Genomic DNA, 17,531 nt, shown 5'->3' with positions numbered 1-17,531 from the left:
CTACAATGGACAAACCATAAACGATCTACATGTACGCCCTAAGATATTTTTAATACACCTGGATAAGCTTTTTAAATGATGATAAATTAATTCCTTGCCGAGTTGTGGTTGGTAACGTTAACTATAATACATTAAAACTTATCATTAAAAAAGTCACACACAGTCACTCACACAACTTGTAGCACCATAGTAGCCGAGGTTACCAAAGCCGGCACCTTTGACTTAAAATCTACAGAATGAAAAGAACTTAAAGGTCTCAGAGGTAAAAAGTACGTTTCAGGAATATCTGAATACACCGTGGCATTAGAGACACGGTCTGGGGGGAAAAGCTATTATCTTATGTTCGTAGCCCTGTTGTCGAGGGAAGTTTCGTGTGATCACTTGATACTTGGTCTTATTGAAGCCGACTTGGATAATATCTATACTTCTTCTTTCTTGACATCTAAACGAGAAGAAAGAGAGAGATACAATACAAAGAGTAAGAGAGAGACAGAGAAAGAGAGGAATGCAGTAAAGCCAGACTAAAGCCTTTACAAAGCACCCTTAAAGTTAGCAAGTCAGTTTGTTAGCATTTAAAAAGTCGCGTTGATTATATGCAAAGCAATAGATGGCATTCCAGTGTGCGTGTGCAGTGTACAAGTGGCAAATAGGTGGTGCACTCACCTTCGACCTCAATAGTACCGACCGGCTGCTGTACTGCCCTTTGACCTCCTTCCAATTTTGTGGCGCGAACTCCGTCATAAACAACAATGGCCGGTGCCTGGACACGGAGATTCGAGGTTAAAAATGCAACAAACTTTATATAATTTACTAAAAACAAGTTTGTCTTAACTACAAAACGTTAGAAAAAAAACCTCTCATCATTACAACGGAAATTATACATCTGCAAAACAACCCCTTTAATGTTTATGTTAACCGAAGGAAACATATTGTTTTTGCTCTGTTTCCTCCTCTCCTTCTACTTCTCCAAACCAATAAGGTCAATGACCTGAACCAGACGTCTGTCACCATGGTAACTAGTGTTGGGTTACATCATGTTGCAATGCAGGAGGGATTTAGACTCCTGTCTGACCATATATTTGAATGGGTTTGGGTAAGAGAATTAACAGAGCAGACCATATGCGGAGGTAAACATTTGCATTTGCTTTGGAAATGTTACATTTCTAGTTCTTTCAATCAAATCTTAGAATATGCAAATTATTTGTGACGTACCTCGTGTCCATGGTAACCGGAGCAGATGGCGGCACAGGAGATACAGGAGAGAATGGCTGTCAGGATCACCTCAGCAATGGCGCTCAGAAGTACCAGCACAATTATCGCCACGTAGTTGTCCTGTCAAGTAAAAAAGAAGAACATACTAGTATGCAAACTCATTGTTAATTAAAAAATATAAATATCACTGGTCAAGGGAATCGAACTGCAACATTTCTTTGTTAATTTGTTTAACATTAGCAGGAAAATTCAGCTATGTTGTTTACTAGTATATAACACCATGGATAAGGATGTAAATGTGTTTTCACGTCATATCTATATAAAGAGGGGGGGGGTCAAAATTTAGACCAGCCGTTTTCAGAATAATTAAAGGACGGGGGCCGATACCAACTTCTAACGACTTTGCACACGTTACAGTAATCAATCACGGGTTGTGCACAATTGGATCGTCATTTACCACAACGCCTTCTCCCTTACTTTTTTTCCTTGAGTTTCTTTTACGATGATGATGATGCTCATTTACCCTAAAAGAAACTCAGCGAAAAGGGTTGAAAAAATGAACTTACATAGTACGGCCAGTCCTTGTACACTACCCTCCTGAAGCTGTCTGTCGAGGTTTCGGGTGCTGCAGTTTCCTCGTCAGCCTCACGGCGGCGTCTTCCATCGTACAATAACTCTGCTGTCACGGCAACCTGGTTCCAACACAGGGAAACAGAAATAAGATATAAATAAGTAAATAGATAAGATACAAAATCTAAACGACACGATTATGCATTTCAGTTCAAACCCAAAAACAAGACTTATTATGTTTACCGAGGAAAAAAAGGTATTGTTTTTGCTCTGTTTCCGTTCCAAACATTGACCTGGTCAATGACCTGGACCAGATCGTCTGTCACCATGGTAACATCATGCTGCAATTTTATAGTAGGAGGGATTTAGACTCCTGTCACCATATATATGAATGTGTTTGAGTAAGAATTTATAGAGCTCGAGCAGACCATATGCGAAGGTAAACAATTGCATTACGCATTTGCTTTGCAAATGTTACCTTTCTAGTATCAGTTCGTTATAGATGTCGTAATCATTAACACGGTGTTTCAACCTTCTCCCGGTAAGTTTGTGTCTGTGAATCTGATTGGAATACAGATGCAGTAATGTATATATATATGTACAGGTAATGCCTTAATGATACAGACCTCATTAAAGTCAATTGGAGTGAAGGGCAGTTCAGTTGTGGTTGCGTCAGCGTCCCCACCAGCAAACAGCTACAAAAAGAAACAAAACAAAGTTCGTTGGATGCATTTTCTGTGCCCAATTCGGTATATGCTAACTATAAGGTCATAATTTCCTGAACGGGGCCCGGCCGAGCATTCCAGGAACGAAAAATATGATATAAAAGAAACAAACGCAAAAAAAAAGAAATTTAAAAATATAACAAAGAGTACAAAGTACAGTAATTTTATACGATTTTTTTTTTCTTTCACGTTGTTTCTTTCATGTTGTTTTTGCTCTGTTTCTTCTTCCGTTCCAAACACTGATCTGTGACCTGGTCAATGACCTGAACCAGACCGTCTGTCACTATGGTAACTGGTGTTGAGGGACATCATGTTGCAATTTTATAGTAGCAGGGATTTAGCCTCCTGTCACCATATACATGTATATGAATGTGTTTGAGTAATAATTAACAGAGCAGACCACATGCGAAGGTAAACCTTTCTAGTATATGATATGTTCTCTGATGATATGTTCTCTGACATGATATGTTCTCTGATATGTACGTAAAACCATCATGATGCCATTCATAAAACCATTGGGCTCACGTCTTTAACGGTCACGGCAACTTCCTCGTCCAACTGAATAGGTGTGAACGGGAAGTCGGTGGTGGTAGGAGCGCCGGTGGTCACGGGCTCGTCCCCGGGCCCCGCCGGGCCTGTGATCGGGATGAGCTTGGTGTGCGTCTCGAAGGCCTCGTCGTAGTAGATGTCCGACTCCGTGCCGAGCTCGACAAACGCCACCAGAACTGTTGTGACCGTCGCGAGGAGGGCGAACAACACGCAGACCAGGAACGTTGTAACCTGAAGAAGAAAACGGTACGGATTGTGAGTTTTTGTACGGCCCATAAAAAAAAGAAAAAAAATACCTACGCATACAACAGTACAGAAGAATACAGGAGATCGAATGGTGTTATAACACTAACAAAGAACTACCATCGTAAACATTATACTAATGTTACAGTGATATTATGTACGATTTTTACTATTCTAAACATTGCTGTTTTACACATTTTCATGCTTCCTGTATTCATAATGAAATCTGGGGAGTAAAAGATCAACGTCGTTGCGCCACAAAAACGTGTGGAAGCTGCCGAAGATATCAGAACGAAAGCCGCTGTCTGTTTACATTCTTTCTAGCCCCAAAAAATACAACGGGCCCCGGCGCAACTTATTCTCGCGCTGCGCTGAGTCGCCGGAGAAGCGAAACAACGACGCTAATATGTTGATTTTTTATACGTTGAAAGTTATTTAATATGACAATCTAGATGAGAAAATGTCAATTATTTATATTTACAGTTTTGGCGCAAAAATCTTACACATTATCCCTTTAAGTATAGCGAAGTGCATTTAGCTATAATTCGCTAGGTGTCGTTGTTGTACGTACCAGGCAGCCGTCGGCAGTGTTGTACGAACTTCTGATTGCAAATATACCCGCCAACAAGACCTGAAATAATCAACAAAATAACAAAACTCCAATATCAACAATATCAATAATATCAAATGTTTTGTTAGCGGTCGTAGCTTATAGCTAAAAATAATAATAATAATAGTAAAAAATCATTATACCAAAAGACATTATCATATAGCCGGGCGACGTCGACCAATGAGAAGCCTCCATTTCCCATCGGTTATAAGGCCGTAACATCATAAGCGGTGAATAATGAAAAAAATGGTCGGTTATTAGAATATACTCCTTCCCGGGCAAAAAAAGCTACCTATCATCCCAAATTCATGACCCCATCATGTTAGGATGGCTAGATATCAATATTATTGGTTATCAGGAGGTAACATCAGAAGTGGTGAATAAAGAAACAAGTGGTCGGTTATTAGAATATACTTAACAGAACCCCGCTCCATATGGGAGCGCCCACGTGCGCCACCAGAGGCACAGTGTTCTATTTCCCATCGGTTATCAGGCCTTAACATCATAAGTGGTGAATAATGAAAAAAGTGGTCGGTTATTAGTTTAAGAATAGCTACTTACCAGAACCCCGCTCCATATGGGAGCCCCCACGTGCGCCACCAGAGGCACACAGTAGCCGTGACACGCGCCCAGTCCGATCACGCCTAGTAGGATACTAAAGATGCCCAGGAACAGCAGGGCGACTCCGAGGAAGAACGCCCCGCGCACGCTGTATCCTGTCGTTCTGCACATCGTCTGGAAATAACAGGGAACATTATGCAGGCATAAGAATAATAACTTTACTGCACAACAATTGTACAGTGCACTAAGTACGCGTATAGCATCTACTAGTACATATTAACTACACTTTCGTAAGACTAACCTAAGATCTTCCCCCAACCGGGACGGGGGGCGGTACCGACTTCCAACGAACTTTGACCCAGTGCTGACGTCACACATGTGGAAAAGCCACGTGTCTACAACATTTGGGGGTCAGATTCTTTGACAAACTCCAGTCTTTGTCAATGAATGTCACAGAAGCAGTGGATCTCATTGCAACGACTTCTTGTCGAACGTGTTTCACGATATTTTTTTCAATTCTTTTCCAAGTATCGGTCGGGGACAGTTGCCAATGTCTTTGTCCAGTGTCAGATAGAAAAGTGGGCAGGTCTCAACATCGGATGTCATAAAGTATGCCCCTCTGCAGCTCAGAAAATCCATCAACTTGACAGCTCTACGATCGACTGTGGCCTTGCATGTGTTGTTCAGGTTGGATTTGGTTACATATCATCTTGTGTACCAGTTGTGGCCTACATTCTCCTATCTCACATTACAATATTATATTACTTTGTTTATATTTCTGTTTGGAAACACCATCATGGTGATATACATTAAACAACGATAAAATTAATGTCGTAATATCGATGTGATTCTTTTTCATACTATTAGAGGTGCCTCTACAACAAATGTCTTATGTAGTGGAAAAAGAACAAAATTTTATGATAATGAAACTATTTCAACATCATGTAATGTGTTAATAAAATAAGCTACTCTCCAAACAGCGGTTTAGGGTTCGGCTCAATTTTGACGTATTTTAATTCATTTTTATCGGGCTTTGTTTATTAATTGCACTGGTATCTTTTTAAATAGCAACTTTCCGGCAAATGGATACTAGTACTGTGTGGCAAATTGATATTGTATTTGCAGCCGACATAAGATCTTTTTGAAAATTAAAAATAAGCATGTTGTGACAAAAGACTTCATGTTGTTTATTCGCTAATTATATACAGCAAATATGGCTCTTTGGACGGATCAATAAAGGCTGTAAAAACGAAACTTTGTGATGGAGATGGACAGGAGTATTGGAGGAATGTCAGCATGGTTTGTACATAGGGTCATATAACACCTCATGACCTAATTCAACCCTTAGAAAAACAATCTGCTCGGTAAAAAAAATAGCAAGTGGCGAGACGCCAATGGGGAAGGGGGCGTGTACAGAACTCTGTGTACTGTGCCTGTGGGAGGGTTTTTTTCTATAAATTTCTTTTCATAATGTATATAGCAAAGTAATATAATTCTATTCTGAAAAATCAGTTCAGTTCTATTCATCCACTAGGTAGGCGGTGACATCAACAATGTATCTTCATATCGTATTCTGGAAAATACTTGGATGGTATTGCTTGCAACCTTACCTTCAGTTTTCGTCCAAGTGACGATTCTTTCTCGTCAATTTCTTCCTTTCTGAATCAGAAACAAACATAGCAAAAAGCTTAAATGGAGGGACTTTTGCAAGAAGTTTAAACTTACAACATGTATGTCAAAGAAACGCATATAGTATAGCAGACGACCAAGGATAGCCTGGAATGCTGTACATCGGATGCCCATACATGACAGGAGTGGGCATTTTCTGCTTTCTGATGTGGCCACAGCTAGTAGACATGCAATGAAATCGATAACAGAAACTTTCTAAAAGTATTTTGAAGATTAACAAGTTAATGAAACGCGTAACTTACCAGGTATTGCTGGTTTCCACTCTCTCGGTGTCCGCGCGATGGAATGAGCGGAGGGGCATCTATGACTGCACCGCGCACGCGCTCGGCGGTGATACGGTACCCCGAGTTGTACAATTTTTGGCCCAGGTCGCAGCTGTTTCTGTCTCTTAACCAGGGCCAAGCGACGGGGACCGGACAGCGACCTAATGACACCAAAATCTCCAAGCAGATGTGCTTTTGTTTGTTTCGCATAACCGTTTGTACACCAGTTATGTACAGTGAATACAATAATATTTCAATGTCATGACTTTATTCCACTCATAAGATGATAAGACTATCATAATCACCGCTTTCTTCCCGAAAATTAGCATAATATTGTATACTATTGACAAAACAAACATAATTTTATATAATCCAAATAAAACCGGGAAAGTTCTGTGTCACCTTCTACATGTGTAGATTGTAAACTAAATGTTAAAAAAAACATAACACCAAAATAGTATAACACTTTGTAGATCAACTGTTCGGTAGATCTAACAGTGCAATATAGTAAATAATTCCAAATGGTGTAACAGAGGCAGTGCCCATCTCTGAAGTATAGCCCTTTGGTCTCTACAGTAAAACACTGTATGTACTCCACTGGTTAAGCCTTAAGGTAGTGTATGTTCAATTTCCATATGAGCTTAGCAAAGTTAGAAGTATGCATTATTTTCAAGTTGTTGTTAGTATGACCTGGTCAGAGTTTGAATCTCCAACACTGCTGGGGTTTGAACCCCTAACCTTCCAAATGCAAGGTGAAAACACCCTGGGGTATACATGTATAATTATGCAAATACGCTATATAGAACGTCAGGAGAATGTTGCATCAGTATTTTCCCCATTACAGACAGTATCTTTTCTGTAACGACATCTGTAAATTATAGATGGGATGTCATCCTTAAATACACAAATACAACCTTAAGGACGATGTGCTATGCACAATAAATTACGGGTTTCGCGCAGGCACAGTGGGTTCTGCCAACGTGTACAATAATTCATGTCTTGATCAAGTCATAAACCCGACTTTTTTTTGCCCTGTGGTGGCATACTTACTTCCACATCTGTTGCGTTCCACTGCGGTAAAATACATTGCACGAGAAATACCCCCAAATCGTACCTGTACAGGGTGCTATAGCATAGGGATGGTACTGTATGTGCAGAACAACAATTGTTGGCCACCACACGACTAGAGTTTTAAGAGATGACTGCTACTGGTCTGTCTTTAAAGTCGTCCAAGAAGAGCGTTGAGAAGATATCGTTGAAGAAGTTGGGGTGATACTTGCAGGCTCGATCACAGTCTGGGCAGAAGTTCACCTCAAGTAACACTGGCTGCATAGTCCTCTCTCCTGAAGTGGACAAAAACATAAAATCATTTCTTACTCTTTTACTAAAATTTTGAAATCTAGATGTACTTCTGCTTGAAAATACTTGAAATATACACTGTACTTTACCTTCAACATAAGAAATACAGCTTCAATTTTACTTGCACAAAAAATGTGCATATGCACCAAGTATTTCGAGCCCTGCCATAACTAAATACAAATTTTGTGTCAAACAGCTAACTTAGCATTCTGAATCTCTGAATTTCCTATATCTTATAATCTGTATTCTGTTCTTCTATTTCCTGCACTGAATACACAATACATGTAACCCTTCTCTCTGCTCTTGTATTTCTCTAGTGGCACAGTCAAATTCATTGTAGGTCGGAAGACAATTTTGATGCCATAGAAGTTTCAAGCAGGCTATGACAAAACCAACTATACTGACAAGGACCTAAGGCAGTCTTTTTGCAGCAAGACGTACATGTTCAGGCCCTCAGTTTGAGATCATACAACTGCAACTATCACAAGACGTAAGCGGCAGTAGCCTCTTACCAGGCTTCAAGAGACGGCTGGAAAGAGTAGGAATTGGCCAGATACAGAGATCACATGCCGAGGGAGTTGGTCTGAAGGCACCAAAATGTACTCTATTGGACAAACTGCCTCGGCATGTTATCTCTAGATCTTTATTTGGCCAATTTCTACTCTTTCCAGCCGCCTCCCAAAGCCTGCTGGTAGAGGCTTAAGTGACAGGGCACTTACCTTGTTCACCCCTTTTCCATTTCAGCATGAGATCAATAGCGTAGATTGACCTGGACATGGGGTAATGCCCGATCCCACACGGAGGCTCTCTACTCACAGCTGACTCAAACAGCTCTCTGAAGGCACCGAAAATGGACGACTAAGGGAAACAGAAGAAATCTGATTAGAAAATATTCACATTTCTCCAGGTTGCAATCTTCCCACCAAAATACAACCAAAAGGATATAAATTAGGAAAGAACTTGGCGACTCTTACATTGTGGAGTTGCTGTGTACATGTACTTCTAAGTGTGTATATTTGGAAAGAAAAGGGCACGTAAAACAATATAGATACATGTATACATGTAATGAGGAAAATGGAAAATGGCATTACATGTACCTCTACATCCTTCCATGGGAAGTCTGGGTACTGCTTTTCAAAGATGGGGATGAAGTCGTCATAGTGAACCTGCAATGGGGGCAAATAAACATCTTCAATCAAGACACTCTGTCACAGTAGGCAGATGGCCACTATCTTAATGAAATGAATCTCAATACTTGGGTCAATGGGCAATAATCTAAGGGCCACAGTGGCCATGTGGTTCAATTGTACATGTATGCAGGTCTCTAAGCTGTACTACACACCTGATGTAACTTAGTACCACCTTCTGTGTAGTTCATCACTGTGAAGTGTTTCTCATATTCATCCAGGTGGTCCAGGGAGAAGGGTCTAGAAAGAAAAGAAAAATATTTGCATTTTGTCAGAATAGGTCTGTTGCAAGTACAAGACTGGTATTATGCAATATGTGTAAGTCAATGTGTATTGTACAATATATACAAGGGCATCATATACATGTACATGTAAATGTAAGGAAAGGGACACAGATTAAGTCAGGACTTACTTGTTGGCGAATCGTAGCCAGAACACCTTGTAGGTGAAGAGTTTGAGTGGTTTGACCGACTGAAGCATGACGATGTAGCGAATGTCCATCTTCACCTGTCCAACGTCCTCTCTGTAGTACAGAACTGGGTCCTCAAGGTACTTACACGCAACCTGGAGCAACAATGATCCAAGAAACAGTTACAAGGTGTCTTCTAGCCAGGGCCCATCTTTCTCGAATTTGACAGCATTTTGCCGATCATGACAGAGAAAAATACTGGCCAATCTGTCAAATTTTGGCAGCAATTTGACTTCAAATTGGAGGGTGATGATTTCAAAATTTTGCACCGTCTGTACCATGATGCTATGTGAAACAAAATTGAGATTACAACAGCTGGGATTGGAACTACCAACCTTTTGGTCTAGAGTCAGGGCTGGTAAACACAGGACTATGCATGCTACATAATGTATGTAAATAAAAAATCATTGTGACTGCAATGCAATGTCTTTCCATATGGACACAGATCCAGAATATGATACAAATGACTATACTTCTCCTCCGTGAATAGTTTCATCAGGTTGGTAAGACACTGAGTAAAGAGACTCTTTTCTTCACAACAAAATCTTTTATTCATCCGACGTTTCTGTTGTAACTATTGTAACTAAATGTAAATATTGTACATTTGGGATATCTATAGCAGCAACACCTGTGCTGTGAAACAGTCAGAATCACACTGAGGAATGCGACAGACGGTCACCGAAACGTCAGCTGAATAAAAGACTAAGTCTTGGTTGTGTAAAAGAGTCTCTTTGCTTCTTCTTTTTTTTCATAAAAACACAGAAGATTGTGTCTGGTCTAGCTTGATGACAAACCTTAGGAGAAGTCTCTGACAGCCTGATGATATGATGTAGTTTGTTGGTAACCTGAGTGTCCAGACCTCGTGCCAGGTTCCACGGCTTCAAGATCCAGTGGTTATCCAGACCCCTGCATGTGCAAGAGGAGGAGGTTACTAAAAGTCAAGTACTATAGATACAAATTATTGGCCCAAAGGGTTAATTCATATTTTTAAAAACAAATTTTTCTTAGATATTACGTACATGTACCAGTCTTTTTTCGTATCAATGACTTAACTCTAACTTGTAGCTGCTTTTTTCTAAGTCTTTGATTTAAATGGTTGGTTCTTGTTTGTTTGTTTATTTCGATCCCCATTAGTGCTTAAAAGCACTATTCTTCCTGGGGTCAATAAAATGAAACATAAATAACAAAACTTGTACATAATGATGATTACAAAATAATAAAGTAAGTTCAAAATCCATAGGAGAGGTCAGAGGTCGACCTAAAAAAAGCACAAAATAATCTGAACATAATCCAGCGTTAATTTTCAACTGACCCAGAATCAAAGTAATTACATGGTGTGACCTACATTTGTACATTGTCATGTAGATGGTTGAAAAAACAACAAAATTCTGTACCTATTTTCTCGTTGTTGGAAACAGGACACAAAATGTGGGAGTGCCCAAGAGACGCCCTCTTTCCTGTGAAGTATTCATGCAGATGCAAGAAGTAGTAGGCAGTATATTTTTATTCAATGCTACGTGCCATTGCCTTTATTTTATTCTAATACTGTGCATGCCCATAGCCAGGGGGGGTTCAGAAGAAAAGGTCTACTTTTTGGTCCACTTTTTATGTAAAGGTCCACTTTTTGGTCCACTTTTTATGTAAAGGTCCAAGATTTTTCTTGAAAAGATGGACTGGAATCGCAGAAAAACTGCTCCCTTTGTCAATGAAAAAAAATTTATCTCTGATTTTTTTTTCTTTGAAATCCTCTCCAAAACACACGAAATGCCATTTTAGAAGGTTCATTTTTCAAAATGCATGCCCCCGAACCCCCCTAGGAACCTCACGCCTTCGGCGCTCGCCTCGTCCCCTCAAGCAGTGGGAAGAACCCCCCATTCAAAATCCTGGCTACGGGCATGCTGTGCTCTTATTTTGTGACCTATTTTGTGTGAGGTATGGGAGGGTCTTTAAAGTCATCTTGTAGTAACTGTTAATTAGTTTTTTTTAGCTCTTTTCCCTTTTATATAATTATACTAAAAGTTGACTAATACCTTTCCTCTCTTTGTTGAAAACTTGACACAAACTTTGGGAGTGCCCAGGAAAGGTTAAAGGTCGTTGGCAGCCATTTTGGTCCATTCTCCAGAGCTCCTGGCTCCTGATTGGTTACTGTCGCTTGACCAATGTACGCCAGGCAGTCTTTGCCAGTCAGGATACCCTCAAAGGGGAACTGGTTCAGGTATACCTCAGGGCGCTCTACACTGAAGGTCCTGTGTGTTAAATTATTATATATATATAAGAACAGTTAATATATATGTGTATATATATATATAAATAACTGTAGGAAGAACTAGAAAGGTAACATTTATAAAGGAAATGCATATCGATTAAGATGGTCATATACATGAACTAGTATATATTTTTGGAGACCAGCCCCTCCAACTTGCTACATAATGTAACCCAACACCACAGCACCATGGTAACAGCAAAGTGGTTCAGGTCATTGACCTTATTTGTATGGAGTAGAAGAATATGAAATGGAGCAAAAACAATATTTCTGCAAATATACCTATAACTCAAAAGCACAAATACAAGTGTCTACCTCATACTTAACAACAACAACAAAAAATTCAATCTTAATTTGTGTAGAAATCCTACTTGAAGTCTCTGATATGATCTTTCATCCAAATGATATCTGCTTGGCTTTCCTCCTCCACTAGTTGGAACCGCGAATCAGTCAGGTTGTCTCTGATCACCTGGATGTCTGTGTACACTTTGTAAGGTGCTTCCCTATTGGTCAGTGGATTCCTGGTGGCTTCTGGGATTGGTAAAGTCTCCCTGGATCCTTTCAGTCTAGCCTGTAGAACAGAATAAATAATATTGTTTTTTTTCTGATTACAAAGATTAACTAAATTAATGACATAAAATACATTATGCCAGGTTTCACCATGCTTTTACATTTCTATATCAAGATACATGTACATGTAGATAGAATGTTTGCAGTTGTGTGTTTTGCCCTATTATGATACATGTACTTAATATATTCACAGAATTGTTTTTGCTCTGTTTCTTCTCAAAACAAATAAGATCAATGACCTGAACCAGACGTCTGTCTAACTAGACTGTGTTAGGTTACATCATGTTGCAATTTCATAGCAGGAGGGATTTAGACTCCTGTCGCCATATATGAATGTGTCCGAGTAAGAATTAACAGAGCAGACCATATGCGAAGGTAAACATTATGCATTTGCTTTGCAAATGTTGCCTTTCTAGTATAATAATAATTAGCAGTCATTGACTATAAACTACATGTACACAACATACCGCGAAAAATGCATCGTCTATTGAAATTCCTTCATTCGGTGTGATGTGAGTAAAGTCCTCTGGTATCCAGGCAAGAAGCCGACATTTTCTCTCCGTTTCGTCAGATAGTCCGTCAGCAAAATCCTTGGTCAACTCATCTGAGGAAATTATGAAAATCAAAGTTAGCTGGTTGTACAACTCGAGACAAAATGTACTTCAAGACAACCATAGGCTTATAAAACTGCAAATTAAACCGTGAATAATTTCATCAGGTTGGCAAGAGACTGTACAAGAAGTTTTTCAACCAGGTGTGTGTGTGTGGGTTTCATTAAATTATCCAACATTTCAATGACTGTCTGTCACCTTCTTTAGGGCAACAATGTTTGGTTCTAAGTAAGAGACTCTTTTTACACAACCAAGTGTTTTATTCAGCTGACATTTCAGTGACTATCTGTCCCCTTCCTCAGGGCAATTCTGACTGGTTCACATTGCACTGCAGCACAGGTGTCGCTGCTACAGATGCATTCCCAAACGTACAATATTTACATATCTACACATTTGTGTGATTACAGGGAAATGTATCTACAAATTATAATGAGGTCCCTAGAGTCTCTTTTCTCCGTGTCTTACCAACCTGATGAAACTATTCACAGGAATGTCTGGTAGTGGTTCTGACTCGTACTGCTAGAAGTTGTTGCTCTTGCAGCAATGCAATGTCAGAAATGCAGTCCCAAATGTAGAGTGTTGTCAACCTTCTCTCTGCTGCTTTTCTCCAAATTACTTTTTTTTTTTTAAACCGAATCTAACGTCATTTTTTCCCCAACCGGGGGTTAGACGTGCTTGCACCAGGTACAAGTCTTTTTTTGAAGCAAGATTTTTACGGCTGGATACTCTTCCTAATGCCAACCCAAACCCTAGTAGGGCCCAGGAACCCTCTAACTGAGGGGGGAAATGCATGTTAAGTGCCTTTCCCAAGGGCACAACGTCTGGGTGCAAGTCCAGACATGTCTGGTAAACAAAATTTTGGTATCAAAGGAACAGAGTTAACAGACAAAGCACAAACCTCCAGAGTCCAGGTCCTGTAACAGCCACATGAGAGTGTAGGATGTTTTGGTGGGGACGTAGTAAAAAGGCACCATTCTGCACGTCGGCTCATCTGAGTGTTGGATCCTGGACCCAAACTCATCATTCACGTACCAGAACGCTATCCTGTCATCAGCAGTCTAGTACATGAAAACAATCAATAGTTTTACATAGAAAAACAAATCTGATATATTGTCAACAATGTAATCTGATTGACTGTTTTAACTAAAATTAGACTACCACACTTCAATTATATATTTAAAACAGAAAAAAAATACTTACAGCTCCCTGAAAGTCCAACTTATAATGCCAGGTAAACCTAGAAAAGAAAAAAAGAATTAACCATGCTTCAACATAATATATGAGATATGATATGAAATAACAAATGAAATCTCAAGTCATAATAATAATGCAGTTAATAGATTTATTAGAAATTGATTTCAAATTGATTTTTTCAGTTCCCAGTAACTTCTCAATATGTTCTTCAGGGCACTGCCATGTACTCAGAGTCTCAGAATTTCACAAACAAACAAACAAACAAACAAACAAACATCTAGCCCAGGACCTTCTCTGTCTTCTCTACTTCAGACATGTCCTCACATGTACATGTGTCAGTCAGGGCGACCATCCTTTCCAGAAGTTCCAAATAAACAAACAAACAAACAAACAAACAAACCTCCACATCTCATCCAGAACCCTCTCTGTCTTCTCCTCTTCAGACATCTCCTCAGTTATGTCCATCAGGGCGGCCATTCTATCCAGAAGTCCCAGGACTTTCTGTAGCTGTAACCGTGCATAACCGTACTGGAACGTCCACGCATGGTCAACCAAGAAGATACTGGGGACAAGAAGTGTGTAATGTTACAATACATGTAAAAATGTGCAGATACAGTTGTTTAAGTGGCTGAGCTTAAATATATATACCTAATTTCAAAGCAAAGCTAGTTTTTCTCCCAATCTAAAAAAGGAGAACTACTTTGTTTTTCATTTACATTTCGTGTACAAAGATTTTTCTCTGTGTTTGTATGTTTGTTTTCTTGTGTGTCCAAAGTTATTACAGTAGCTATTAGTATTACAGTCAGTAAAATCACAGGAAGTTGATGTAAAAAGTGCAGACTGTGCAGATATAAATTATAATTTATATTTCAACACCAGAGAAAGGGGAAAGACACAAGGTTGACACTGACTCTACCGGGTAAAACCTGTGCCACACAACCTTGTCTACCTCTGCTCTGAATCGCATGCAATAACCACTAGGCCAAAAGGTTCAGGACCCATTGGGCTGGGCAGTTGGTGATGCCAATAATATAATGCCAATATACTGCCTTGTTACATAAATGTATGTAAAGGTGTAGCAGAGGTTATACATGTAATCTACATAAATACCTGCTTGCGTCGCTGGTGTCCACTCCATCCTCACTTGTGACCACGACACACCAGCTGTGCTCCCCAGGGGTGGGGTTGTTCCTGTCCCCACCCCCCTCTTCCTCCTCCTCATCAGACTCAACTTGCATCATCCCAAAATACCTCCCCGCATCATAGACCTTGAGTTTTGTCAGATGACAAGAAATACTGTACATGTATACAATTTTATTTGCACAAAAACACTACGAATAAGAGTCACAAATTTATCGTATATGGCTTTGAAACATGAATATTTGACAGCACTGGATTTATTCCAGAGCTAAATCCTCTTTGATTACAGATTCTTTATTGACACAACAAAAAAGTAGAGACTTTTGTATGGTCTTCTACAACTTACATGTAACTTAAGATCTATATGTAACAAAGCTAAATACATGTGTGGATAACGTAATTCTGCAAGTCTAGAGCTGAGCACTATACTCGTCTATAGTAATACTGACAAATTTGCAGTATGGTTGGTAGAGCAAGAAAAATTGTAAAATGGTTCCATACCCTTTTCATGTCTATGACAATTTTTTCAAGTAATTTTCTAAATAAAACAACTGGACAAGTTTCGAAATACGATAGAGTTTCGTCAGATGACAAGAAATACTGTTACATGTACAAAATGTTAACGTTACAATTCTATTTGCAAAAAACACTACGAGAAAGATACACCAATTTATCTATAAATTTTGGCTTTCAAACATGATTTTTTTTGTTTGTTTTGGTGCTGAATATTTGACAGAACTGGATTTCCAGAGCTGAATCCTCTTCAGTTCCGCAAGTCTAGTGCTGAGTACTATAGATAGTACAGATAGTAATAGTATAGTACATACTGACTGGAGTTTTCCAGTGCTGACGGCCACTGACAAAAAGACTCGTGGCATTTCTATACTTGCCCTGCTGAATTAATTTTTTAGATACATGTTTCGTATGTTTTCATCGATTCCTGTGGCCTAGCTATATCTATTGTGTGTAGGCTTCCCAACATGTGCACCAGACACGTACCCCGCCCCCCTCCCCCTTCAGCACATTTCCCTCGTAATTTCAACCCCTATTCTTACTTCATCTCGGATCTTCTTTTGCACACTTGGCCAATAGATCTCGGGGACTCCAGAATTAACCAGCTGTCCTCGGTGTAACTTCAGAAAGGTAGGAAAATCCATCTGACGATGGTCGGCAGGTACGACTATAGCTTGCGGAGCGTCCGCCATGTTGCTTGACCTTTGACCGATACATTCCTGATGACCTAGATATTGTGTTATTTGTTTGTCTACATTTGACCGGTACATTCCTGATGACCTAGATATTGTGTTATTTGTTTGTCTACATGTTTGGTGACCATTCTTTGTCCTGATGACCTAGATATTGTGTTATTTGTTTGTCTACATGTTTGGTGACCATTTTTTTACCTGATGACCCAGATATAATTTGTGTTATTTGTTTGTCTACATGTGTGGTGACCATTTTTTTACCTGATGATCCAGATATTGTGTTATTTGTTTGTCTACATGTGAAGCAACCATTTTTTTTTTACCTGATGACCCAGATATTGCTATTGTGTTATTTGTTTGTTTACATGTTTGATGACCATTTTTTAGTTTGGCCACTATTTTTACTGATTTGCTTGGTTTTTACAGACATCTGCTCTTGATCTCTTTTATTCCATGAAAGCTTTTCTTTTTTCCAAAACAATAACAGATTGCTGAACGGTTAGGTTGGTAGAGCAAGAAAAAGTAAAATAAATGGTTCCATAACCTCCATATTCATACTAACCATTTTGAAGTAGTTCTCTAAACAATACAACAGGACCCAATTATGTACATTAAAAAGCACATAGCACGCTTGAATCTCACTTATTTTCTATATTTTATATACTTCCCCATCTCCTACATTAATTTTACATTGTAAAGGTGTATAACAGCAATACTACTAGTACTTTATCTACCTAAAATACCAACATACAAGAAAAGCAAAAAAGGTAAATAAATGTATGAAATTCAATACACTTGGTACTACATGTACAAGTGATTCGAACATTTTGAGCACAATGTATCTTAACTGCAACAAACTTGTACCCATTTTGCATGCTGTCACCGCATACCCCTTCACCGACGATAACAATAACTTTCAAGCAATTTAAAATGGGAAGATCAATATGATATGATACTAAAATAATGTGTTTATGTAATATTATAATAGCTTGCTTTATAACTATCCAAGGACACAGCCACTGCATTTACCCTGATTTAAACATTACAATTTATACATGTACAGTCAAAAGTAGTGTCCAACTAGAACATGTATGGTACAGCCTTAAATTTT

At 39.2% G+C, this 17,531-nt stretch overlaps 2 protein-coding genes across 2 annotated transcripts; both read right to left on the bottom strand.

The window, feature by feature from the left end:
- Positions 1–321: 321 nt before the first annotated feature.
- Positions 322–6,590, bottom strand: LOC109467351. Its single transcript, XM_019765294.1, has 10 exons — positions 6,402–6,590; positions 6,081–6,129; positions 4,471–4,644; positions 3,871–3,930; positions 3,033–3,287; positions 2,409–2,477; positions 1,779–1,904; positions 1,213–1,332; positions 664–760; positions 322–442 (listed from the first exon to the last, which is right to left on the bottom strand). Exons 3-10 carry the CDS (start codon positions 4,639–4,641, stop codon positions 420–422), a joined length of 921 nt encoding a protein of 306 aa, XP_019620853.1. The 5' UTR covers positions 4,642–4,644; positions 6,081–6,129; positions 6,402–6,590; the 3' UTR covers positions 322–419.
- A 981-nt stretch (positions 6,591–7,571) lies between these two features.
- Positions 7,572–16,474, bottom strand: LOC109467432 (tubulin--tyrosine ligase-like protein 12). Its single transcript, XM_019765409.1, has 14 exons — positions 16,271–16,474; positions 15,186–15,343; positions 14,476–14,637; positions 14,082–14,118; positions 13,780–13,939; positions 12,738–12,874; positions 12,072–12,271; positions 11,468–11,683; positions 10,232–10,343; positions 9,381–9,532; positions 9,124–9,208; positions 8,879–8,947; positions 8,501–8,639; positions 7,572–7,765 (listed from the first exon to the last, which is right to left on the bottom strand). The coding sequence occupies exons 1-14, from the start codon at positions 16,418–16,420 to the stop codon at positions 7,614–7,616; spliced, it is 1,929 nt and encodes a 642-aa protein (XP_019620968.1). The 5' UTR covers positions 16,421–16,474; the 3' UTR covers positions 7,572–7,613.
- Positions 16,475–17,531: the final 1,057 nt, after the last annotated feature.

The sequence above is a fragment of the Branchiostoma belcheri genome, unplaced genomic scaffold, assembly GCF_001625305.1.
Source record: "Branchiostoma belcheri isolate BF01 breed outbred unplaced genomic scaffold, Haploidv18h27 scaffold18, whole genome shotgun sequence".
NCBI lineage: Eukaryota > Metazoa > Chordata > Leptocardii > Amphioxiformes > Branchiostomatidae > Branchiostoma > Branchiostoma belcheri.
Note: the sequence above shows the minus strand (reverse complement) of the source record. Positions and strands in the feature narration are given on the sequence as shown.

Bases quoted from the DNA above. Each gene is read 5' to 3' on its own strand.
- LOC109467351 (XM_019765294.1), bottom strand. From the start codon at position 4,641: ATGTGCAGAACGACAGGATACAGCGTGCGCGGGGCGTTCTTCCTCGGA. The intron at 1,333-1,778 runs GTAAGTTCATTT...TTTACTTGACAG, and splicing joins ACAAGGACTGGCCGTACTAT to GACAACTACGTGGCGATAAT. The intron at 443-663 runs GTGAGTGCACCA...CTTCTCGTTTAG, and splicing joins CGGTACTATTGAGGTCGAAG to ATGTCAAGAAAGAAGAAGTA.
- LOC109467432 (XM_019765409.1), bottom strand. From the start codon at position 16,420: ATGGCGGACGCTCCGCAAGCTATAGTCGTACCTGCCGACCATCGTCAG. The intron at 14,638-15,185 runs GTATTTATGTAG...TCTTGTCCCCAG, and splicing joins GACACCAGCGACGCAAGCAG to TATCTTCTTGGTTGACCATG. The intron at 8,640-8,878 runs GTACATGTAATG...TGTTTCCCTTAG, and splicing joins TCCCATGGAAGGATGTAGAG to TCGTCCATTTTCGGTGCCTT.